This window comes from Phragmites australis, chromosome 18 (genome assembly GCF_958298935.1).
Source record: "Phragmites australis chromosome 18, lpPhrAust1.1, whole genome shotgun sequence".
Lineage (NCBI taxonomy): Eukaryota > Viridiplantae > Streptophyta > Magnoliopsida > Poales > Poaceae > Phragmites > Phragmites australis.
In genome coordinates this window covers 16,990,169-17,015,215 of record NC_084938.1, presented here as the reverse complement: position 1 = coordinate 17,015,215, position 25,047 = coordinate 16,990,169, and the positions used below count along the sequence as shown (strand labels likewise).

The 25,047-nt window shown below is 45.0% G+C and overlaps 4 protein-coding genes across 5 annotated transcripts; 2 read left to right on the top strand and 2 right to left on the bottom strand.

The window, feature by feature from the left end:
• Positions 1-2,464: 2,464 nt before the first annotated feature.
• LOC133899199 (uncharacterized) lies at positions 2,465-3,570 on the bottom strand. The gene has a single exon (XM_062340168.1). It carries the CDS (start codon positions 3,488-3,490, stop codon positions 2,687-2,689), a length of 804 nt encoding a protein of 267 aa, XP_062196152.1. The 5' UTR covers positions 3,491-3,570; the 3' UTR covers positions 2,465-2,686.
• Positions 3,571-17,692: 14,122 nt separating this feature from the next.
• LOC133898332 (glutathione S-transferase T3-like) lies at positions 17,693-21,174 on the top strand. Of its 2 annotated transcripts, none has more exons than XM_062338993.1 (4): positions 17,693-18,213; positions 19,251-19,336; positions 19,944-20,372; positions 20,450-21,174. In XM_062338993.1, the coding sequence occupies exons 3-4, from the start codon at positions 19,953-19,955 to the stop codon at positions 21,014-21,016; spliced, it is 987 nt and encodes a 328-aa protein (XP_062194977.1). In that variant the 5' UTR covers positions 17,693-18,213; positions 19,251-19,336; positions 19,944-19,952; the 3' UTR covers positions 21,017-21,174. The 2 variants fall into 2 exon arrangements, with proteins under 2 accessions (XP_062194977.1, XP_062194976.1); XM_062338992.1 differs by lacking the exon at positions 17,693-18,213 and adding an exon at positions 18,700-18,842.
• Positions 21,175-21,202: 28 nt separating this feature from the next.
• On the bottom strand, positions 21,203-22,232 carry LOC133898576 (uncharacterized). Its single transcript, XM_062339282.1, has one exon. It carries the CDS (start codon positions 22,230-22,232, stop codon positions 21,336-21,338), a length of 897 nt encoding a protein of 298 aa, XP_062195266.1. The 3' UTR covers positions 21,203-21,335.
• A 977-nt stretch (positions 22,233-23,209) lies between these two features.
• LOC133899158 (uncharacterized) lies at positions 23,210-24,334 on the top strand. The gene has a single exon (XM_062340117.1). The coding sequence runs from the start codon at positions 23,266-23,268 to the stop codon at positions 24,070-24,072; it is 807 nt and encodes a 268-aa protein (XP_062196101.1). The 5' UTR covers positions 23,210-23,265; the 3' UTR covers positions 24,073-24,334.
• The last annotated feature ends 713 nt before the right edge of the window (positions 24,335-25,047 follow it).

Genomic DNA, 25,047 nt, shown 5'->3' with positions numbered 1-25,047 from the left:
AAAAGTTGTTTCTATAGGTGTATAAACTTTTATGTGCTCTAATATGTCCTTTCCTTGGAGCAGGATTGCCTTGAACTTCTAAATAATTTAATTCGACACAATGCATCCAATCAGGTTCATAATTCTTCTTGAGAATCTTTTTGAAGTGTTAATTTGTCAGATATTACGTTCACACTACTTCTTTACTCTGCGCCAATAATTAGATGCTTTTGAAAGAGACAATGAGCTTTGGCCCATTGATATCAATACTAAAGATTATGAGAGGAAGCACATTCAATTTTATGAATAAAAGGTATGTTGTTCATTAGTTCACCTATCCGTTCTCGCTGAAGGTTACTTGGAATATATGTTAAGTTTTGTCCTAGATTTGGTTTGCTTTCAAGTCACATTTACCAAGATTGGTTATTATTTAGAAAGCAAAAGGTTCGACAGGAATGTCTTAGATTCTTTGAAGTTTGATGAAATATTCAGATCATTTGTCTTAAGAATCATCTATGACAAAGAACTCACAATTCTTTGTTACCGCACGGGTATGGTACTAGATTTATTTTGTCACCAACTTGTGTCACCTTTGATATGAATAGCAACATGATGGGAACATGCTTGTTAAAATGCTTCTCACGGATGAAACTTTTTTAATGGCCCACCTTGTGTTTGTTTTAATTTCCCACAGAGATACACATTTATTTTCAATTAGTATGCTTTTCATTGTTGGCAATTGTTGAGAATTTTAACAAGGAGCCATTCATTGTTAGATAAGGTAGATGTTTTGAGAATGACTCTATGTTTAATATATATTTTCTAGAAACATAACACTTTAGGAGCCAAGCAAGCTTCCATATATTGGTATCATGACATCATAATTGTGCAGGCTAACTTGTTCAAATTATATTGTTTTCATCTTGTTATTAGATCACATGCATAATGGTAAATATGTAGAGAAAGCTAGAGCTGCATAGTCACATCAACATCTTCAACTCATAGGCATTGTCCTCTTGGTTTACACTATTTAAGCATTTTTGCTCTATATTTTCTTATTTATACAGAGCAACTATGTGCATGTGCTACACTTAATCAGTAATGACAGGGTGCCTTTTACAAGGAGACATTATAATCAACGTTGGAAATAGTATCTTGTACATGCAAAGTGGAGCATGGATGTTAGAATTATGTGATCACAGTGCATGACATGCTCACTAAAATAGTTCAGAGAAAGTGAAATTTACTTTCCAATGACTATGAGAATACATTATAGCAACTTTAATCATCTAAAGCTTGGTTGGCTATTGAACATGATCTTATTTTCATGTGGGTGCTCATAATAGATGGCTTTAACATAATATTCTCTTTGTGAAAGATGCTTATAAAACTGTAACTTTGTAAAAATGTCCAGATATGAGATTGTTTATTCTTTAATAAGGTAAATGTGTTCTTTTAGCACCTTCATTTAAAGTTTATATAAAATATGCCTGCCTATATATCATAGATGAACAATCATTGCAGTTCCTTATCCAAGATAAATATATTAAAGTTTGCAATAAAATGCAACCTATTTAGTTGCAGCTTAGCTGATTGTTACATAGACTAAAATTCAAATTGCATATCTATTTTTTTTTCTTATCTTGTCACATATATGCATATAATGTTCATTTTGTTTGTTTTGATGTTGTCAGTAACACCAACCGATGTACATGGGGCGATCATTATTCAAATGAATTACTAGTTGTCTATGCATTATACACATTATTTTATTTTTAGATACGTGGCTTCTATACAATGTAATGGATGTGGAGTACATCTACGTGCATGCGCAAAAATTACACGTAAATATCACACGTGCATGGTTACTAGTACTAAAGAAATAATCAAATGATTAGAGTAGATGTTTAAAGATCATGACAGGTTCAATAGCATGCTTGACTGTCAAACCAAACTGCAACTTAAGCAGGTGCATTAGCATAACCTGATTAGAAACCAACGGTCCAGGTCTGTGCAATGACCATGGAACCATTTCATGTGTCTAACTATTCTCCAAGTTCCAGAAAGCAACTTATTTTTCTGTCCAATCTAGACACTTCGATAAAATCCAACCATCTCAAGCTATGAGTTGTTGGGTGTTGATCGACCTTGACCTAATGGTTTAGGTAAAATATGGTGTTTTCAAGCACTTAAAAAATTGAACTCCCACATAATATGTACTTTCCCGTATCATAATAAATCTAAAACATCGTCAGTTCTTTTTTTTTTTACCGCTTTTTACTATCTAATGACTTCTAAAATTTTTAGGTCGTACAAATGCACGGATTGATGGACTCATCATTTTAGGCTCTTGAAATAACGTCCATCCACTTAAGGCCCTAGAATGGTGATTTAAATATAAGTTGTTTGCAAGAACTTGAGAGTCAGCGAAACTGAGAGGTGAAATTGTTGCATAAAAAAGGCTGCAAGCAAACATTTGTAGACATGAACAAACGAACGTTTTCCAAATCGCAATCACAATGATAAAACAAATCAAACACATCTCCTGTCTACATTTCTTTTCTACTCCCTCTAGTACTCTAATGCGCACATTTGACATTTACAATATTGAAGTACATGTAATGTAATAGAGTAACAAACATAGGAGATTTCTGACGACTAGGTTTATTAACATCATTTTCATTGCAAAAATCTAGCTCAGCGATGTCTAACCGCGGAGAAAGCCGCCGGGCCCTGCTACGGCGGCGATCATGGCCATGGGGTTCCCAAAGATCACCGCGACGATGACGCTCAGGACAACACTGACGATCCTGCAGAACTGCTGGAACCCGCTGCTCCTCCGCGTCCTACTGGGCAAGCTCTTTAGCATGTCGTCCGCAGTCAGGCCCCTCGGCTGTACGATCTGGCCGCCGCCGACCCGGTTCTGGTACTCGGCGTCCCAGCTCAGGCGAGCCATCTCCGTCATGCACGCCACATGCAGGTCCACAGCCTCGCCTTCCCAACTGATGCGGTACGCCCAGAAGTTGCTGCGGCGCCCGTTCCGGCCGCACATGCCGCACGGGCGAGACGCCTCGCGGCGGAGCTTTAAGACTTGGCCATCCTGGAGCATGAGCTCCTGCAGGTGCGCGCAGCAAGGGTGGAGGTCGAGGTCGGCCTCGAAGCAGTGGTAGACGAAGCCGCGCACGTCCTCGCCGCAGGCGTCGCAGACTCTGCTCCTTCGCCTGCTCCTGCCCTCGCCCTTGCCTCCGGTGGTGGCGGGGGGCTCGAGGAGGAACACGAACGCGCGGTCGCCGAACAGGGGGTGCTTCAGGGTAGCTGGCGCGACGGCACAGCAGGTGTGGAGGTCGAAGTTGCAGCGCTCGTACTCGCACCTGTACCTGGTGCCGACGCCGCGCTCCATGCAGCCGTCGCACCTGAACTGCCGGTCGTCGGTCGCCACCAGCTTCAGCTTGTGCGCCCGGTGTGCCGGGTGGCCCGAGATCTCCGGAGGAACGTCCTCGGTGATCGTCATAGCTGATTATCTGTTTTTCTTCCTTTTGATGTGCGTAGAAGAAGACACCTACGAAGAACCTATAACAATTGCGTAAAATTGATCGTGGCAGTTATACTAGCGTGTTCCGGGTTCACGTCGAAGACGACGCGTTTGTCTCCCTCGAAGTTTATCGCTTTCTTCTGTCACTTACTTGGACACCAAGGTACGGACAAGGATCAGGAGCCGTTGCAACACTAATCAAAAGAGACTTGACAATCTGGTCAACACTAATCATCCAGATCGCGCGATCGAGTCGTGTTTGCACAAGCGAGGCGTCCGCGGTTGCTTCAGTACAGAGGTGAAGTAGTGAGGACTGTCTCTGTTGTTGACCCCGGGCGCGGTCTTCGATGGGACATATACATGCATGTTACCCCCGGAGACCTTGACCTCGATGTCCCCTGTTCGGTGGATCGGTTCTCCACGGAGTATACGTCGCCGCGGCACCATGCATGCGTCCTCGGTCCCTCTCGTGTCCTCGGTCCTCGGTTCAAAATAATTATTGGAAGCAGATTACGGCAAGTTATCGGTGATAGTAATTGGCAGGTTATTGGTGATAACCAGAAAATTGAAGGGCAAAATCCTTTGATTCTTTCTGAGATAAAATATGACTGAAGTTTAACAAAAAAAAATTAAGTTGATTAAAATTCGTCCAAACCATATACCGGTAGGATTTACCTTCTTCCGGTTAATTATCCGTTGTTAGAGTGAATCCGGTATACTATACTCTTAAGATGGGTCAAATGTTTTTTCAATTAGAAGTCTATACCATGTCAGGCTCCGATGAAGGTAAAAACTTTTCAGCAATACTTTGATTTTTATTTTGCCTGTAGTTTTTGCGGGTTTAAGAGGAATTGGAATAGAATATCATGTTCAAATGTATGGTACTAAGGCGAATAACGGGTACATGTTTGTGGGCCTGTTAATAGACAAACAAAAACAACTGAAATAGATGTTATCTGGTAGATTTGTATCGGTGTATCGGACGCGTCGAGTATAAAGCTTCGTATTCTCATCTGACTGTCCGGTAGTTCTCCCCTTTTTTGAGAAAAGTAGTCGTGGGAAGATGACACACGTGTCCTTTACGTGAGATGCTATTTGTCACTCCTCTGAAAAATGAGAGGACATTCAGGCAGAACGGAAAAAGCAACTCCAAACCGTGGCAATCCCACCAGAATAAACACATACACAACATAACAAAAAACAAGAAAAGTATAGCCGATAAAACCGTAAAACTAGCGCATTCCAACAGAATTTAGCTATACCGACATGTACATTTCTAAATCTGTCTTTTTTCAGTATTTTTCTTTAGTTTACTTTAAAATTGGCACGTGAAATATATAAACGGTTTAGATAACCAGTGCATGCACACCTCGTTCCGAAAATTTCTCTTTGGATATTTAGTACAACGAATACTAACGAAACTGCGGCCCGAAAGGAGGAACCAAGCTAGTAACGAAACAGCAGCTGAGTCGATGGGAACTTCCTTACTACTATTTATTAGGTACTTGCTCGGTCCTGTCTCGAAGCATATGCTAAATTAATCGACCGTGTTTTGCGTTTTTAGAGTTTGTTTCTTCACCTGTCTGGCGCTTTTATTCCTGTTTTTTTATATAAATAAACAGCTCTCCTGATCGTTTCATTTCAAAAAAGAAAATAAATTAATCGACCATTAGGCCACAGCTGAAATATTACGCGCTGTGTAGATGAGATTAGCACCACCGAATATTTCATTAATAATAATTAATAATTCCAAAATTTTAAAAATAGGAAAGGTGGGCAACTATTTAGAGAAGTGGGAAGAATGCTCTTCTGTGGACGCTGTTTAGATCAGATAGACGTACGCGAAAGATTTATGTGAGATTCTGATATATGTCATCCTTCTCTTAATCTAGCGGTTGACGCATGCAGAAGAGAGAAAGAAAAGGACACGTGTTGTATTGGGAGAGAAAATCTTTTAAAGAAACTGGTTTTATAGAATTTTCTTTGGCATGGGACGTGTTTGTTATGTGGACGCTGTTTGTACCGATTACCAAGAGTCCCTCCTACTTTTGTAAATTGCTCACCTAATTTATTCCTTGTAAAAGATTTGAAAATATTAATTACTAACAATAGATAATTCGGGCAAACGCGTCTTCTAAAACTAGTCTCAAACCCCGTCTGTCACAACAAGGTCTGCGCCACGTCCGCGATGCGCCTCACCGACCGAGGTCGCCGAGTTATGCGTGCATGTTCGTCGAAATTCTTGACACTCGCAACACGGTCCCTGAACAACCAAGTGGCGCCGTCCATCGCGCGCGAGGGTTTTCATTGCCCGGCGTGCGACACACGCAAGATTTCGCCGCGGTTGATGAACCATATATGTCTTAACGGTCTTGACAATTGACTCGAGCTGTTCACATGTGCGTGTACGCGAAGTTACTCCCAAAATATATCCCATTTTGTTACGAGATCACACACGCCAAGTGTGTCTTATGTCACACACATATGAAAATTATCGCTGAATGTACTCGTGTGAATTTAAATCTTTAGCATCAGGATTTTAATCCTAGATAGTGGAGGCACGAGAAATGTCATATACTCTCATGCCTCCGCACCACACGTAAAGAGTGTTCCCAAGAACTATGAATAAAATATACCGTCAAGACATAACGTCTTGTTGCAACAGTAAAAACATAAAGTGATTTATATCATGGAGAGTATATAGTTTCAAGTTCGATTGAAATTTTGTTGATTTCTAGTCGTTTCTTTTCAACTCACAGTAGTATTGGAACAAGATATCTGCGTAGATAGAGAAATATACAAATTTTCCGACGATTGAAAAGGAGCAAAGCAGAATAAATTTTATAGGATTGTTTATTTGTGATGACCTGCGCTTTGTTTAGGATAAGTTACATTCCAATCCACTAGATTTACAACACAATGATCTCTACACAAATCCGACATTCACGGAAAGTAACTTCGAATCAAGAATACAGTTAAACAAGTACCTGATTTATTCTACTAGTTGCATAAGAAATGCTACAACACGTATACATGAATACACCAATCTCTGAATGAAATACAGAAAAGCTACATTAAACAACTCACGAAAATAGCAAAACTATACAAAGATAAACAAAGCAATCACCCTGCTGTATATGCACACTCCTTCATTTTGTAAAAGCACTAATCAATTTCTACTATATATAGTCGTAGCTCGATCGATCGCTAATCCCGAAGAAAACCACCAGGCCCTGCCACGGTGGCGATCATTGCCAAGGGGTTGCCAAATATTACCGCGATGATGACGCTCACCACGGAGCCAACGATCTTGATGAACTGGTCGAACCCGCTGCTGCTCCGCGCGTTCCTGGGCAATCTCTGCAGCACGGCCTCCATGATCGGAACGCTCGCCTGAACGATGCAGCCGCCGCCACCGACGCGGTTGTGGTAGGCTTCGTCCCAGCTCCAGTGAGCCTTCTCCTTCATACACGCGATGTGGAGGTAGACGGTGTTGGCTTCCGTCCAGAGTAACTAGCGCCACCAGCACTGTCACGACCACTCCGGCCGCTTAGTACGTGCTTGAGAAACTTCGTGCTCAAGCGATCAGTACGACGCGAGCACGTGAGCGCCCAATCACAAATCGTGACCACGCGTGCGCTTAATCACGTGGCGAGAAAGCAAGACTGGAAGTTGACGAGAAATGCTTCTCATGATCAAACGTAGCGAGTAACAGGAACTCGACGAGAAACAAAATGGTACTCGACGAGAACTACAAAGACTAGAGACAGATTGAAAGATTTCTAGAGGAATTTTTACTCTATTTAACTTTTCTCAACTTGCGACTTTTTTTGACTTATCTAGCATACAATCTATGGATTACAACTCTATATTTATAGCGACCTGCTAACTTCAAATCCTAACATGAATCGTGCCATCCCACAATCCGATTCTAGACTCTAATTCCGACTTGAACTAGACCCGTACACACCGCACATTACAAAGTCTTAAACACATTCAAACTAAGACTCTGACGTGAATACAGCTCCGAGCCGTGTAAAACGAGTCCCTGAGGCTCACGACCAGGATTAAGTCCAATATACCCCCCCTTAATCCTGATGTGGGCCAAGATCACGAACGCCCAATAGATATCGCATAACCACCAGTTTCACAGCCAGCAATGCCTTTGTCAGAGCGTCAGCTCGCTGCTCCTCCGTACAGATGAAATCTACCTCAATCTGGCCTCCTTCAACGCACTCACGGATGAAATGAAATTTGGTGTCAATGTGTTTACTGCGGCCATGAAACACTGGATTCTTCATCAAAAAAATCGTTGATTTGTTATCAACAAACAATTTAACTGCTTTGGACTCTTCTCCTATCAGCTCCCCTAATAGACTTCTAAGCCACAGTGCTTGGCATGCCGTCACCGTTGCCGCCATGAGTTCAGCCTCGCACGAAGACAAAGCCACCGTTTTATGCTTCTACGAGTTCCATGACACCAGACTATCATTGATATAGAAAGTCATACTTCTGGTACTCTTCCTGTCATCCATGTCACCGGCCAGGTCACTATCAGTATACCCGGTGATTACTTCTTCTATTCCTCCTCTCGTATACACAAGCCCATAATGAATGGTGCCCTTCAAATACCGAAGAATCTGCTTCACTACCTTGCGATGCATCAACGTGGGCTTCTCCATAAATCTGTTTGCCACCCCGACAACAATTAAAAGGTCAAGTCTTGTATGGAGCAAATACCTTAGACAACCAATGATGCGTCGATACTCGTTGCATCCACCGACTGTCCATCAGGATCCTTATGCAGCTACGCCATTTGTTCCATAGGGAATTTTGTGGGCTTGCAATCCAGCATACCGAATTGACCAAAGACCTTCTTCGCATACGCTGTTTGCTTCATTGTAATTCGCCCATCTTCTTGCACCACCTCAATCTTGAGATAGTAATTGAGCAATCCGAGATCGATCATCTTGAACTCACTCATCATTTGCGGCTTGAATCCCATGATCTCTTTTGGACTTTCTCCTGTCACAATGAGGTCATCAACATATACTCCGACTATCACACCTGCAAGACCTGATCCTCTTGTGTATACGGCCTACTCTTGAGAACACCTGCTGAAATCAATCTGTTTCAAGCTTCTGTCAAGTTGAATGTTCCATGCCCGGAGCTCCTGCCGGAGTCTATACAACGCATTGCTGAGTTTGAGCACAAGATGCTCTTTATTCTTCACTACAAATCCCTCTGGCTGGGCCACGTATACTTCCTCTTTAAGATCACCATTTAAGAATGTCGATTTGACATCCAGATGATGAACTTGCCAACCTCGGTTGGTTGCAATAGCAAGGATGACGCTCACGGTGTCCAGCCTGGCCACTAGCGCAAACACTTCTTCGAAATCAATTCCTTGCTGCTGCACATATCCTTTCGCGACCAACCTTGCCTTGTGCTTGATCACATCTCCTTTTGTGTTCTTCTTCAGTTTGTAAACCCATTTGAGTCCAATTAGCTTGTGACCAGCCTGCAGCGCTGTGAGAGTCCATGTATTTTTCTTCTCTATGGACTCGATCTCCTTGGTCATGGCATGCTCCGAGACCTGCTGCCCAGCGGCCTCAAGGTAGCAAGACGGCTTCTCCGTCTCCAAAAGCATGGCCTCTTCTTCCATGTCCCCATTGAGATCCACTCTTGGAGCATTTCTCATGATGTCGTCGATGTGCCCGTAATGCACAGGGCCTTCATCTGTGTTGTTGCTGCTGCTACCTAGCAGCAGTGTAGCCAGATCGTCCACCGATAATTCAGGTGCTGGCAGCACCACTGGAGTGGTGGGGGTTCTTGGAGAGGTGGCTGTCATGAGTGCCGCAGCATGTGTCCTGATTGCTGGCCCTTCCGACGTCATCTCACCGACTAACGGAGTCAATGAAGGAGCTAGATCACCATGTGCCGCTGGCGGAGGCACTCTTGCCGGACCACTTGCTAGTGGCACAGAGCCGCCCACCGCTAGCTCAGTGCTAATCACCTCCTCACCACCTGTACTTGTACACCAGCTCCACTCCACGCTTTCATTGAATGTAACATCACGGCTTACATGAATTTTCCCGCACCATGGATCAAAGAGACGATGCACCTTGCAACTGTCCTCGATGCTAAGATAGACCATCGGCTGGCTTCAGTCGTCAAGCTTCTTCAAGTGTGGCATTATCACCTTTGCATGTGCCATGCAACCAAACACACAAAGGTGTGCCAAATGCGGCTTCCTTCCATTCCATGCCTTGAATGGAGTGCGTTCATCCAGCTCCTTTGTCAGCAAGCGGTTCAACAGATACACCGCGTGCAGCATTGCCTCCTCCCAAAATCTTCCAGGCACATTCATGCTCTTGAGGAGGGACCTCGCCATCGCTATTACGGTCCTATTCCTCCTCTCCACCATGACATTTTGCTGTGGCGTGTATGGAGTGGTGAGGTACTGTTCGATCCTGGCCTCCTCGCATAGCCGGGTGAACTCGGCAGAGAGGAATTCCCTGTCACAATCAATTTTCAACGTCTTGATACGCTGCCCGTTCGTGTTCTCGGCCTGCAACTTGAACTTCTTGAACACGGAGCAGGCTTGGTCCTTAGACTTGATCACGTACACCCACATCCACCGAGTAAAGTCATCAATAATTAACATGAAATAACTGTTACTGGTGAGAGTCGAAGGTGAGATCGGCCCGCAAAGGTCAGCATGTAGCAGCTCGAGTGGCTTCTTCACCCTATAATTTGCCACTGCCGAGAACGACTGCCTCCCCTGCTTTGCTACCAAACACCCTTGACATAGCTGACTTAGATGTGTGATCGGCGGCACTCCCGCTGCCAACTCTTTATCAACAAGTAGCTTCATAGCTGCGAAGTTGACATGTCCGAGCCTCGCATGCCAGAGCCATGCCAGGTCTTGAAGATTGGCTAAGAGACACAGCAGTGTCGCTTGATGTAGCTCGATCTTGTAGAGGCGATTTGGAGTTCATCTCACTTTCATCAGCAATCGTGTAGATGTTCAACATCCATGATCACCTTGTGTCCAACCTCGGTAAGTTGTCCTAGGCTGATGATATTGCTACAAAGTCTTGGAATGCAGTAGACCTACTTCAACAGCCATTGATCGCCGTTTTTGCAGCTGAACACGACTGACCCTAAGCCCATGATATGTACCGTGGAGCCATCCCCGAACTTCACCTTGCCAGTGACATCTTCGTCCAGCACTTTGAACTTCTCTCTATCACCGGTCATGTGATTACTGGTCCCATTGTCCAAGTACCAGACCTCAGAGCGGGAACCTCCCTCCAATGTGTCACGCAGTTCTGGCTTCAACTTCTCTTCATTCAGCAACATGGCATCCCGCCTTTGCTGCAGTCCCGGTACCATCTCCTCCGACACTACGAGCAATAAGGTCGGCTCGGTGTCATCGGTACATGTGAGATGAGACTCGCCTTTCTCTTCTTCCTTCTTCTTAGGTGCCCTGCACTAATTTGCGTAGTGCCCCATATTGTAGCAGTTATAGCACTTGATGTGGCTCTTGTTGTGGCGATCGCCGCCCAAGCCACTCTCCTCGTCATTGTGCGACGTCCCACCGCGACCACCTCTGCCACAGCCTTTGCCGCATCCACGACCACCTCGGCCGCGCTTGCTATTTGTAGGAGGGTAGTATTTGCTCGTGTCGCGCCTGCCACTCCGCCTGAGTTAGCAGAAGCTGGCCATCACTATTGTTGCTGCTGCCGGGTGCACGTGGGCGAGCATGTTCTTCAAACACATTCATTCGCCCATAGCTTCCTCGAAAGGCAACTTGTGGAGGTCGTAGAACTGCTCGATCTTAGCGATCACACTCAGGAATCGATCCAGCACGGTGTCGAATAGCTTTTTGACCAGTCCAGCGTCGTCAAGCATATCCCTCAGATTGGCGTACCTGATGGACATGGCGTTGAGCTTTCTGGCATACTGATCCAGCGTCTCTCCCTCCTGCATGCGCATAGCGTTGAAGTCGCTCTTCAATGTCTGCAGCCGCGCATTCTTGATGCGATCCGCACCTACTAACCTTGTCTTGAGACAGTCTCAGACCTCCTTTGCAGTTTTCTTCCTTACCACCTGCATCGGGAGATCCTCCGAGAGTGCTTGGAAGAGATACGACCTCGCCTTCTTGTCCTTCTTCACGTCGACGTCCACACCAGCCGCTGGCTCGATTGCCTCCCAGATGCCTTGATCCTTCATCATCGCCTGTACGTGAATCACCCAGCTCGTGTAGTTTATCACCGTCAACTGCGGGTATAGGAATGGCCCACCGCTGCTTTCCCGCATCGCCTCGTCCTGAGGAACGATCGACATCTTCACGAGTTAGTGCTGCACCCTACCAGTTCTGATACCAAATGTTGGCTTCTGCCCAGGATAACGAGCGCGACCAGCACTCTCATGACCACTCTGGCCGCTCAGTACGTGCTTGAGAAACTTCGTGCTTAAGCGACCAGTACGATGCAAGCACGTGAGCGCCCGACCACAAGTCGCGACCACACGTGCGCCTAATCACGCGGCAAGAAAGCAAGGCTGGAAGTTGACGAGAAACGCTTCTCACGATCAGACGCAATGAGTACCAGGAACTCGACGAGAAACAAAATGCTACTCGAAGAGAACTACAAAGACCAGAGGCAGATTGAAAGATTTCTGGAGGAATTTTTACTCTATTCAACTTTTCTCAACTTGCGATTTTTTTCGACTTATCTAGCATACAATCTAAGGATTATAACTCTATATTTATAGTGACTTGCTAACTTCAAATCATAACATGAATCCCGCCATCCCGTGATCCGATTCTGGATTCTAATTCTGACTCAAACTAGATCCGTGCACACCGCATGTTACGAAGTCATAAACACATTCAAACTAAGATTCTTACTTGAATACGGCTTCGAGCTACGTAAAATGAGTCCCCGAAACCCACGACTAGGATTAAGTCCAACAGACAGACCTATGGTCGTTGTCCGAGCGGTACGCCCAGAACTTGCGACGACGCCCCTTATCGCCGCACAAGACGCACCGGCACGAGCTCTTCATCTTGCAGAGCTTGAAGGTGTGGTCTCCATCGAGGACGCTCGCCCTCAGGGTCGCGCAGGGCGGGTGGAGTGGAGGTCGAGGCCCTCCTCGAAGCAGTGGTACATGAACCTACGCGCGGGGTGGGTGGAGGTCGAAGCTGCGGCTCCCGCAGTCGCACGTGTACCTGGGCCCGTCGCCGGGCTCCTTGCAGCCGTCGCACACGAACAGCACGCCACCGGGTGGTCACAGCTTGAGCGGGTGCGCCAGGTGGGCGTGGTGGGAGATCTCCGGCGGAGGATCTTCGTACATCTTCATGACTAACTTGCCCTTGAATGTACGCCTGGGTACTAGCTGCTTGATGATTGTACAGACGAAGGCGTAGTCTTTTACTCCCTCTGATTTTAAAATATAAGACACTTTAACCAGAATCTAATTAATTTTTAAAACTTTAATCATCAATAACTTCTAAAATATTTATTTTAAAAATATAAAAATCACATATGTAGATTTATCTTGAAAATACTTTTATAATATTATATTTTAAGTTTTTAAAATAAATATTTTAAAAGTTATTGATGGTAAAAGTTTTAAAAATTGGATTGGATTTTAATCAAAACATTGTATAATATTTAAAATCGGAGGGGGTAAGAGATTAGAACGAAAGCTTGTCGGCCCATATATACCCTAAGAACGAAGTACGTACGTGTCTGCGCTAACTTGCTACTGTCTTGGGAAGTTGATGTGCATCTTCCTTGCGTACCTTCCTTGGAGTGCAAGGTACAGTAGACTGATTCGGTTGGTCTGACAAGCTTATAGGCGGTTATCCCATAGTTGAAAACGATCCATCCGCATAACTAATCCTTAAGCAACCTGGAAAGGAAGCAAATTTCGCTGAAACTTACGGGCAACACGGCTGTCGTTGAAATACAGTGCCATGCAAATTGAAGAAATTCGAGAAGCAACCAGCGGTGGTTTGCCACCGAGGCACCGGTGAACCGTATGTTTAGTTAGGATGTGTTTGGTTGGGTGCCGGTCAAATGAGATGGGCTAAAAAGGTTGACACGAGGTATGTGAATTTTGGCTCGACTTGAGTACGACACGATCCGATTTTAACCGGGTCAGGCTAGCATGGTACGATCAGTTGGATCGTGTCTGGATCGAAGCGTTAACACGGCGTGTTGGCTCAGCTCGGCAGGGTTACACCCTATCTGCCCCGCCTTCGTCCTGCTGCCGCTCGCCCCGCCCTCGCCCTGTCGCCGCGCCGCCCTGCTGCCAAGCATGGCATGACTCGGAAGACTAGCTAGACCTGACAGGCCGTGCCCTAACTTGGTTGTGTCTCGGTGTGCTCGTGCCGGGCCGACCCGTCAGATCTAGTTGGCCACCCCTGGGGTGAACGGATGGTTGATCGACCATTAGCTTAATTTGCTTAGGTAGGGCATGCAGCCTACCCTGAAGTACAGGAGGCTTTACGTAAGTACCTTGTGTTACTTTTCCACAGCACATTGTACTTACGAGGAAGTCAGGAGACTACTTGACTAGTGCTGACCAAGTGGGCCTAGCCAAATGAGCTGACATGAGGCACGAGGTTTTGACCTAGCCCGAGCACAGCATGACACTACGATAAACGGGTTGGACTGGCACAACATGATAAGTCGGATCGTGCCTGGGCTGAGATCTCGACACGGCGTGTCGGCACGACATAGGCACGACTCGACCCTGGGCACAACATGGTTAGGCACAACCCCGCCCACCTGCTGCCCCACCCTACCCAGCTACCTTGTTGTCGCCCTACCCTGCAGTGCTGCTGCCTCGCCCTGCCACAACCCCGCCCTGCATATTGCTTCACAGGCTGTGTCGTGGCTGGGTTGACCTGGCATATTGCTTCACGGGCTGTGCTATTGGTTGAACCTCCAATACGCGAACCTGATAGACTATACCTAATCGGATCGTGCCTAGGTATGTCTATGCCGGACCGACCTGTTGGGCCTACTTGGCCCGCACTAGACGACTAGCACTCGTTGGGATGATTGATGATCATCGTGCGTGTCTTATCGTGCTTGCACAAGCCAGCCGAAGCGAAAGCGTTTGGTTTGCTTCGCTACAGCGACGAATAGTAGCTATAACTAACCGTGGCCGGCCTCTGCCATATATACATATATTACCCCCGGAGACCTTGACCTATTCGACGATCTTTTTGTTTTTGTTTTTCCGAGGACCTGACGATCTGTTTCCCACAGAATGCTTCAACCGTGCATGCATTCATGCTCCGCGCGCCCTGAAACCTCTGGAAACGTCCCTCGCTTAGCATGCAGTCACCGGATTGCATCACCACTCAGATTGGGCCTCCGTCTTGGCCCAGGATTGCTACATTCCGGCCCACTCTCGATTATTCTCGTCAAATTCTCTCTTCAAGGCCTAAAAACAAATCTCTTCAAATCAGCTAGCTCAGATGAAAAAAAAGGAGAGTAAAATTTGGTTGTGTCTACGACTCCTCTCTTACCCAAGTTTTACGATATATAGGCCGCTCCCGAAGTTTGCCTTGAAAGTATGCCAATTTTTCTTTTTCAACTTGAACTGCTACATGTGCCTAGCTATAAACGTATTTTCTATTGTAGGAACTGCTAGTATTGTTTCCTTTTGAAGAGAAGGCAGGAGCACTGCTGCTCAATTAAGCAAAGGGAAAAAGGAATTAAAACGTATATGAATATATGTTTACCAAGGCGGGACATAGCCAGTACTGTATATATGTCGCCTAAAGAACGTAGACAAGTAGAGGACCAAATCAACCAGGATATTATGTCACTACACCAAAACACTTCATTAGCGCTAGTTCAAAATCGCTATCAATAATAGATTTTAAACCGACACTGATTACTCGGTACTGATAGTTACTGACTATCAGTGCTGAGTATAGAACCGGTATTGAAAATCACTATCAGTACCGGTTGGTGGCTCCAATCGACACTGATAGTCACTGACTATCAGTGCTGAGTATAGAACCGGTATTGAAAATCACTATCAGTACCGGTTGGTGGCTCCAATCGACACTGATAATTGGTCTCGATTCAACGTTTTTCGGATCGAAAAGAGTTTTAATTTTTTTTTCCGTGACTGCACCCGACCAGAGGCTGCCCACCCGACCATGCTCAATATTCGCAAAGTCACATGATATTCACTTACATACATCAACTAAGACTCAAACTAAAGACCTCACAGTCTATGCGCACTCATAACCCCTATAACCTTCTCAGATATTCGTTTGTGAGTATAGTAGCAAAATAAATTATTTTGATATATTCTGATCGAACATTTGAATAGCTATTTGGATATCTAAATGATCTTAAATAAAAAAGTGATCAACTACAAAGTTATAGATCTCGTCGAGAGCTACAATTTTTATATAAAATTTTTCCCCATCTGACTTTGTGTGAAAAATTATGAATTTTTTAATGTGATCTGCCATCGACAACTGCTGCAACTTTATTATAATTATTTGAGCATTTAAATGACATCAAATTAAAAAGTTTTCAACTACAAAGTTGTAGATCTCATCGATAACTATAATTTTCATATAAAGTTTTTCCCCATCCGACTTCGTATGAAAAAGGTATGAATTTTTTAAGATGAGCTATAATAGTAGCAATCATTAGTGGCGGTTCGTAACTAAATCGGTACTGATACTGATTATCAGTGTCGATTCGTGGCTAGATCCAGCACTGTATCTGATTATCAATATCGGTTTGTGGCTAAAACTAGTACTGATACAGTCACTATTAGGGTCGGTTTTTATCTCCTCAGCTGTTATTCGCGTGTGAAAGTTTAAGAACCGCTACTTATACGTCTTCAGTACCGATTACTGTTGAACCGATACTGATGAGACGTTACATATGTGATGTTTTGTAGTAGTTTATATTATATGTTAAAGAAAACACAGATATGGGAGATTAATTTCAAGGATCGTAGAACTGATGCTCACTTAATAATTACTAGCTAACGGCGACAGCTAGACCGCTTCCATGACTTCCGATGCAACCGGACAGGTCAAGGTCTCCGCGCGCGGATGACATATGATTGTATGTAGAGCCGACCACCGTTGCGTAACTGCAGAAGACTGACTGTCTTAATCCAGCATATTTTTCAGTCAACAAAAAAGAAGTCGAAATGCAGCGTAATAGTTAAGCAGCTTTGACAAGTCCCTTGTGCAAGGACGCTACACGTAAGTATATCTGTTGTGCTCTCCGTGTTTCATTCGATGTCGCGTCCTGATGATCACCTTGCCTCGACCGCGTCCTGACGATCAGCTTTTGAGCTTCTCAGAAAATGCTACGAAATTGCAGGAAGGTAAGGATGAAGAAAGCAGTAAAGGTGATTTCGTTCTAGGTAATGGAACATAAATCTTGGTTTCTGGGTCTGGAGATGCACAAAGCCTAAACCAAGCAATGATGATGACCGATGATATAACTGAATATCAATAAATCAAATCTTTAGGTGACCAAGAATCTTTTAGTGACACCTCTTTTTTCCAATAGCAGTTGACCGGATGGAACTTGATTAGTAAGTAGTGTCAATTGTAATCTATATATCATGTCTCAGTTACTTGTGGTTTTAAGCTTTGTCGTGCGCGCCTCACTGGACATGTAGGCAGCTAGTATATATACTACTATTTCTCGCATAGCTTTCCCCTGTTGATAACTCAACCGTCACTATAAACTATCCATCAATGGGGGTCTCTCTATCTGAAAATCTTACTCAGAAACCTGAAACAATTTTCAAATCAGAAGTCGTTATGATTTCCTAAATGCCATCTATTTCTGGCAGGAGGAAGTAGCCATACAATTTACGCTCAACGACATGCTTACTGGTCAAACTAGTAAAATCCACGTACTTTAGCAGACAGAGGTCCTACGCAGTTGCAAGTTGCAACAGCAACTGCTTGCTTAAGTTGCAACCGCATTAACACTGAGCAAACATGTACCAGCTTTAATTTTCACTGGAGCAAAATCACTACAGTGAACGTCTGTAGCAGTGAATAAGACTGTTGGATTTGAAAATTCACGGATTACACATCGTGTACAGTTGCAGTAGCCACGACACCTGAACTTTGCCCGTACCTTGGAGTCGAAGTAAGAGCATCTCCAATCAAACCCTCAACGCACCCCTCATCCTATTTTTTAGGAAAAAAACGCTCGAACGTCTCTCCAACCGATCCCTCATCGGCCTCCTCATCTTTGAGGGATCCCCATTTCACCTCCGTCGACCCTCAGATTTAGGAACCGCTGCCGACTCCCTATCCGTCAACGACCTCTCCTTCCCGTCGCTCCCTCCCGCCACGGACATTTCCGGCGACGACGCGGCTTGCCCCGCGCCAGCTCCTCCCTTGGCCACCCGCACCGCCGGCTCCCTTGACCACCCGCTCCGCCGCCCCCTGGGCCACCCGCCCCCGCCCCCGTCTCCGCCCCTCCCAAGCCGCCCCAGCAGAAGCAGCAGGAGGAAGAGAAGGAGCAGGAGGAGGCGGCGTCGTTCGTGTTTCCGGAGCCCGTGCAGGTGGGCGAGGTCACGTAGTGCTCACTCGGCCCTGTAGTCGCAGAACCTCGTCCGGCTGGCTGTTGCCTGGGAGCAAGCGGTCGAGATCCATCCCCAACCCCAAGGTGAGCTTGCCGCCCCTCCGGTTCCTGTTCTTGCTCGGTTTGGTACTCCTCGTTCGCAATCCGCCGACACGGTCGCAATTCGTCGTTGACGATTCGCCGCCGGCGAACTTGGCTTCTCCGCCGACGACCTCCATCCCCCCCCCCCCCCCCCCGGCGCTTCCATCTTATCTCCTCCCTGCTGCCCCTCTCCATGCTGCTCTCTCTCTCTCTGCCCACCCTCTCTCACACTCGGCTGAGCACAACCGGAGCAACAACAACAACACTTCCCTCCTCCCTGCGCAGATCCACCACAAAGGAGATGCCAGAACCTCCTCTTCCCAGCCCCCATCTCCCTCATTCTCCCTCCTGGTCTTTTCCTTTTTCTTTCTCGGCTGCAAGGAGCAGCAACTGGTCCTTTCTTCCTCCTTTCTTCTATCGGCCAAGCACAGAACAGCGGAGCAAGATGATGGTCCTTCTTGAAAAAGATTAGCAGTACCGCATGTTATTTGAGCCTTAATTCAGTACCATCATTATTTCCTATCTTCATGCTATCGTTTTTCCCTGTGCTTTCAGGCGCTCCTCTTCTTGGATCTACTGAAGCAGTTAGAGCTGTTATTTCTGAAGCAACTTTTGGTCTTCTAGTCAGCGAGGTCAGTCTTTCTATATGAATTTCATTTTATCCCAAAAATTCTCATCATCGGGTGCCCTTATCTGCTATTGCAAGTTTCATTTTCCCCCTTTTCCCTACAACATAGTTAGTGTTGAGTTTATGGTTTTGCAGTTGACAATTCTGTTTTGTAATGATCAATAGTTTCAGTGAACCTGCTACCCAATCTTTATATGAAAATTGTGCTTTTACTCAATCATGAAAAGAGTATGCCATATATATCATGTAGCCGCGCCGTGCCCCTCCTGCTACCCCACAGACGACTTGAGATCATATATCAATTTCGCATCTGCTTATTTATTTATGCTCCCAAATAATCTTGTCTTTGTTCCCCGGTGAATGTGCTAGATCCATTGAAAAACTTCCTGATGGAAATGTATTTTTTTTCAAGATTAATCCGGCTGTCAGAGAAAGAATCACAGGAGTAATAAAGCAAGAATTCCTTACGAAGGAATTGTAAATGTGATCGAGGCAAAGGTACTAATCCTAAACTTTGCTCATGGTAAAAATGCAATTATACATGTTCAGAATAAAAAGTGTATACATTTCAGTCTTATCGTCCACTACGGTGACAATGGAAAATTTTCCTAAACTCAATGCTTTGGGGGAAAAAAGAAAAAAGGAGAAAAGGCTGCTGATGGAGTGTTCCTAAGAAGATTTCTAAGTTAGCAGTCAGTGTATTCAGATTAGCTTCATCGTCCAAATGAGATGACCTTGCCAAAACATAGTGCAAAATAATGATCAAATATTTTATTTGGAGGGGAAAAAAATATATGCAACTTAAATAAGCATTTCTTACATGATTCCTAACTCCAGTATAGACACATATCCTGTCTAATATAACAAACAAGGTACCATATTCCACCATTAAACAACTAAGGACAATATTCGGAAGATATCTGGCTGGTTACTTATGAACTGAAGCAAACACACGTCTAAGTCTCAGGACTATGCTATTTAATTGAAACAACTACACATACTTACACCTGGGTTGTTCCCCAGTGTTCATGAGCAGATCCATAATTAGTTTATTTTGCAATGCTAGAAATTAGTTTCATGGTTCAATTTGTGTTATGTAGTGCAGGTTATAACAATGGATGGTTTTTTGGAATTGATGAGTGAACAAAACATTGAAGACAATGGACCGTATTGGGATGATAGTCAATTTGTAAGCCCACATGAGGAGAAACAACTGCCACATGTAGAAGCTGGTGCATCCCAAAAAGCAAAAAAGGCTAGATCAAAAATTTTCAGTGTAAAAGAAGACAACATGTTGGTGTCGGCATGGCTAGAAGTTAGTTTGGATGCTATACAAGGGAATGAACAATCCCGTGCTACGTATTGGCAAAGAATTACTGATTATTTTCACGAGAACAAGGACTTTGCATCTGATCGTAATTCCAATTCTCTCCAGCACCGTTGGTCTATCATACTAGAAGGTGTTAACCGGTTTTGTGGATGTTATGTCCAAATTCAAAACAGGAGGCAAAGCGGCGTGACAGAACAAGATAAGGTATAATGTTCTTTTCTTTATTTGATTGTCATTTCATATGTTGGTGCAAGTCTAATAAGGCGTATTTATATGTCTAGGTAATGCATGCATGTGAATTGTATAAGTCAAAAGACCCGAAGGGCAGATCGTTCGGATTGTTGCATTGTTGGAATATCTTGCAGCACGAGCAAAAGTGGAAGGATAGGTGCGTTCAGAAAAAACAGAAGACATCCAGCACTGGAAGTCTGTCGTCCACTCCTGAGACCAACGAGAGTCATCTAGAGGATGATGGGGAGGGTCATACTTCAGAGCCTGTGGTTAGGCCAGGAGGTAGGAAGGCGGAGAAAGAGCGACAACGGCGAGGTAAAAATCCTGTCTCTCCTGGAGATAATCTTTACATGGAAGCGTTGGAAAACATGTGGGCTAAGAAGAAAGAGGCAGAAGCCCTGAAAGAGGTTGCAAAAAAAGAGCGCTATGATGAGAGACTTGCACTTGAGAAGAAAAAGATTGAACTGAAGGAACAAGATATTGCGTTAAGGAGAAGGATTGAAGATGATAAGGTGATGAATATGGATCTTAGTGGTATGAGTGAGCGACAACGACAATACTATACGAGTTTGCAGGATGAGATCATCGCTCGGCGGTTTGGCACAGGCTCGGGTTGAGCTACTTCATATATGGAACTTTAAGTATTTTGTTGGCACTTTAAATATGTTGTATGAACTTTAAGTATGTTGTATGAACTTTAAGTATGTTGTACGAACTCTATGTTAGTTGTATGGACTATCTATGTTAGTTGTGTGGACTATCTATGTTTGTTGTATGGACTATCTATGTTAGTTGTTGTGTGATGAAAAAACTGCATATATTACCATACGTTATTACAACTACATACATAATAGGTACTGACTACATTATTACAAGTGCATACATAATTAAAACATTACATGATAGGTACCGACTATATTGGTACAACTACATACACTATACCCCTCCATATTTTTCCCACAGGTGCTTGACTAGATCATCACGAAGCTGTGAGTGAGTTTCCCTGTTAGTAATGGCTAGATGAGTTCGAAGAAACACTTGCAGTTCAGCCGTAGGACGATGGGAAGCTGTCACAACTTCTCCCATCCCATCGAAATGGTGGTCACCTTCTGCATCTCGCTCATCTTCAACGATCATATTATGCATGATGATACAAGCTGTCATGATTTGTCCTAGTGTGTCTTGATCCCAAAATCTTGCTGGCCCACGAACAATGGCAAAACGAGATTGCAGAACTCCAAATGCTCGTTCCACCTCCTTCCTCACCGCTGCTTGTACTTTCGTAAAATATTTCCTCTTATTCCCTTGTGGAGATGGTATTGGCTTAACAAATGTGGCCCATTGAGGATATATGCCATCTGCAAGGTAATACCCCATTATATAATTATGACCATTAATGGTGTAGTTCACTTCTGGAGCGTGCCCTTCAGCTAGATTTGCAAATAGGTGAGAACGGTGCAGAACATTAATATCATTGTGAGATCCTGGTAAACCAAAGAAGGCATGCCAAATCCAAAGATCATGTGAAGCAACGGCTTCTAGAATAATGGTGGGCTCGTGAACATGACCGGTAAATTGACCTTGCCATGCTGCAGGGCAATTCTTCCACTTCCAATGCATGCAATCTATGCTCCCAAGCATACCGGGAAAACCCTTTTGCTCTCCAATTGCAAGTAATCTAGTTGTATCATTATCATTTGGGGATCTCAGGTACTCATCACCGAAGATTTCAACAATAGCTTTCACAAACCTTTTAAGACTTTCTACAGCAGTACTTTCTGCAATCCGAATATAATCATCAGTAGCATCTGCTGCTACTCCATAAGTTAGCATCCTAAATGCTGCGGTTATCTTCTGCAAAGGAGATAACCCAAGACGTTTGATTCTATCTCTTTTCTGCACAAAATAATCATCATGTTGTTCTACAGCTTGCAGTATGCGAAGAAATAGAGAACGAGACATTCTAAATCTGAAGAAAGTAATAAGAATCAGCCGAACCCAAGAGGATGCACAAAAATAACGAACAAACAAAAACAGATCATTTACAAACCTGCGACGAAAGAAAGTTGGACCGTAGGTAGGAGCATCTGAAAAGTAGTCTTCGTATAGCCTCCAATGCCCGGCTTCTCTGTTGCGGTTGATATACTGACGTCCAGGCACAGAACCCCCAGGTCGTGCAGCATTCAAAAGCGCATATTGAGTGTGTGCTTGGTGTAGTGTAGCAAGAATGAGTTCGTCGTCATCATCCTCTGACGACGACGATGAATCTACCAGAAAACGATGACTCATTTCGATCAGAGAGGGAACTACAAGGGAGTAGGACTTGTGAATGGCAACAGGGGACTGGCCGGGTTTATATAGAGTTGGAAGTAGCCGTTAGAAAAAAGTAGCCGTTTGAAAAAAGTAGCCGTTGGAAAAATATAGCCGTTGGACAAAAGAGTAGCCGTTGGGAAAAAATAGCCGTTGGAAAAAATAGCCGTTGAAAAAAAGTAGCCGTTGCAAAAAATAGCCGTTGAAAAAAAAAACCGTTAGAAATATAGCCGTTACAATTAATTTGGTAGTTAAAGGATAGTATTAAAATATGGGTGAGTGAAATATAGGAGGTCAGATTTAGGGGGTCGGTTGGAGCGCACAGAGAAATAGGGGATCAGTTTGGATAGGGAGAACCCCTACATGAAGATATAAGAGGTCAATTTTAGGGGGTCGGATGGAGATGCTCTAAGAGTGTGAAGATGCCAATCAACTTCGAGAACGCGTCGTCCTCGTTCCTGTATAAATACGATCGCGCGCCACTTTTGCGTAATAATAGGTTATTGATTGGTGTCTTCTTGTCCAGATATCACACAAGAAGACGACGTAATCAGCCATGACGATCTTGGATGACATTCCTCCGGCGATCTCAGGCCACCCGGCCCACCCGGAGCACAAGCTGAAGCTGGTGACAACCGACGACCGGCAGTTCAAGTGCGACGGCTGCATGGAGCCCGGCCGCGGCGCCGGCACCCGGTACAGGTGCGAGCACGAGCGGTGCAACTTCGACCTCCACACATGCTGCGCCTGCGCGGTGCCCACCCTGAAGCACTACCTGTTCGGCGACGCCACGTTTGTGTTCCTTCTCCAGGCCCCGGACACCAGTACTGGCCGGGGCAGGGGCCAAGGCAGGGGCAGGGTCTGCGACGCCTGCGGCGAGCGCGCGTCCGGGTTCGTCTACCACTGCTTCGACGACGATCTCGACCTGCACCCGTGCTGCGCGCACCTGCCGGAACGCTTCATCCAGGACGGCCGCGTCTTCGAGCTCCACCGGAAGTCCTCGCGCCCGTGCGGCATGTGCGGCGGCAAGAACCGGCGCCGCAGCGAGTTCTGGGCGTACCGCTCCTACTTCGAAGGCGAGGCCGTCGACCTACACGTGGCGTGCATGAAGGAGATGTTTCGCCTTGGCTGGGACGCCGAGTACCAGAATCGCGTCGGTGGCGGCCAGATCGTTCAGGCCAGCGCGCCCTCCGTGGACCGCATGCTGCACAGCCTGCCCAGAAAGACCCGGAAGAGAAGCGGGTTCCAGGGGTTCTGCAAGATCGTCGGCAACGTCGTGAGCATCATCATCGCGGTGATCTTTGGGAACCCGGTGGCCATGATGGCCGCCATAGCAGGTCCAGGTGGTCTTCTCCGGGGTTAACGACCATCGAGCTAGTTGAGCTAGGTTTATCAAACAAAGATGACATCAATGGACTCACCATCGATGTTCTCCCGTGCCAACATATTTCATTTATTTTGTTTATTACATACATTTCGACAAAGCAAGGGTCAAAGGTGTACATAACTCTTGAATTGCTCGAGATTTTTGTTTTAGTTTCTAAAGTGTGTTTGTGGGAGGGGTGCTTAAAATTTTGAAAACGGTTGTTCGTTCATGTGTACAGATGTTTCATTTGTGTTCTAGCCTCTTTTGTGCAACTTTTCACCTCTATAATTAGTACACAACTCATGTTACGAATTAATCACGGTTCATCAGATTCAGACAATCAAAGATGGAGGCTTGACAAGCTGCGAGTCAACTCGATCGAGGATCGATCCATCCGCGTGTCGATTGGTGCCGTGCTTGCACAAGAGAAGCAAGCATTTGGGGGTTGTTGCTTCGATGCCAAGATGAACTAGTTAAGGCTGTCGCTTTAGTTGATCCAGTAGTAGGTATAGCTAACTCACAGTCGGTCACATGTATATTACCCGCGGAGACCTTGACCAACCCAATCATTTGTTCCACCCGGGAAGTCGCAGGCACTCTGCATTTGCATGATGTCCTATGAGACCCGGCCTTACGCATTTGAACTCAAATCAAAGATTTTTGCACTCAAATCGAAGAATTTTATACTAAGGATTGAAGAACCTTTGACTCAAAATTGAAGAAATTTAGACTCAAAGCGGAGAACTTTGCCTACAAAACGAAGAACCTTTTACTCAGAATCGGAGAAATTTGTACTCAGAACGAAGAACCTTGAACTCAAATTCTTTTGAGCAAATTCTTTATTTGCTATCAAAATTTTCTGCTCTTCCCTTTAGGCCACTATAAAAAAACGAACTTCTTTATCCCCCACCGGTTTTAATTTTTTGTTCCTTTCCTGTCACTCTGTTATGTTTGCAGAGTGGCGTAAGGTCG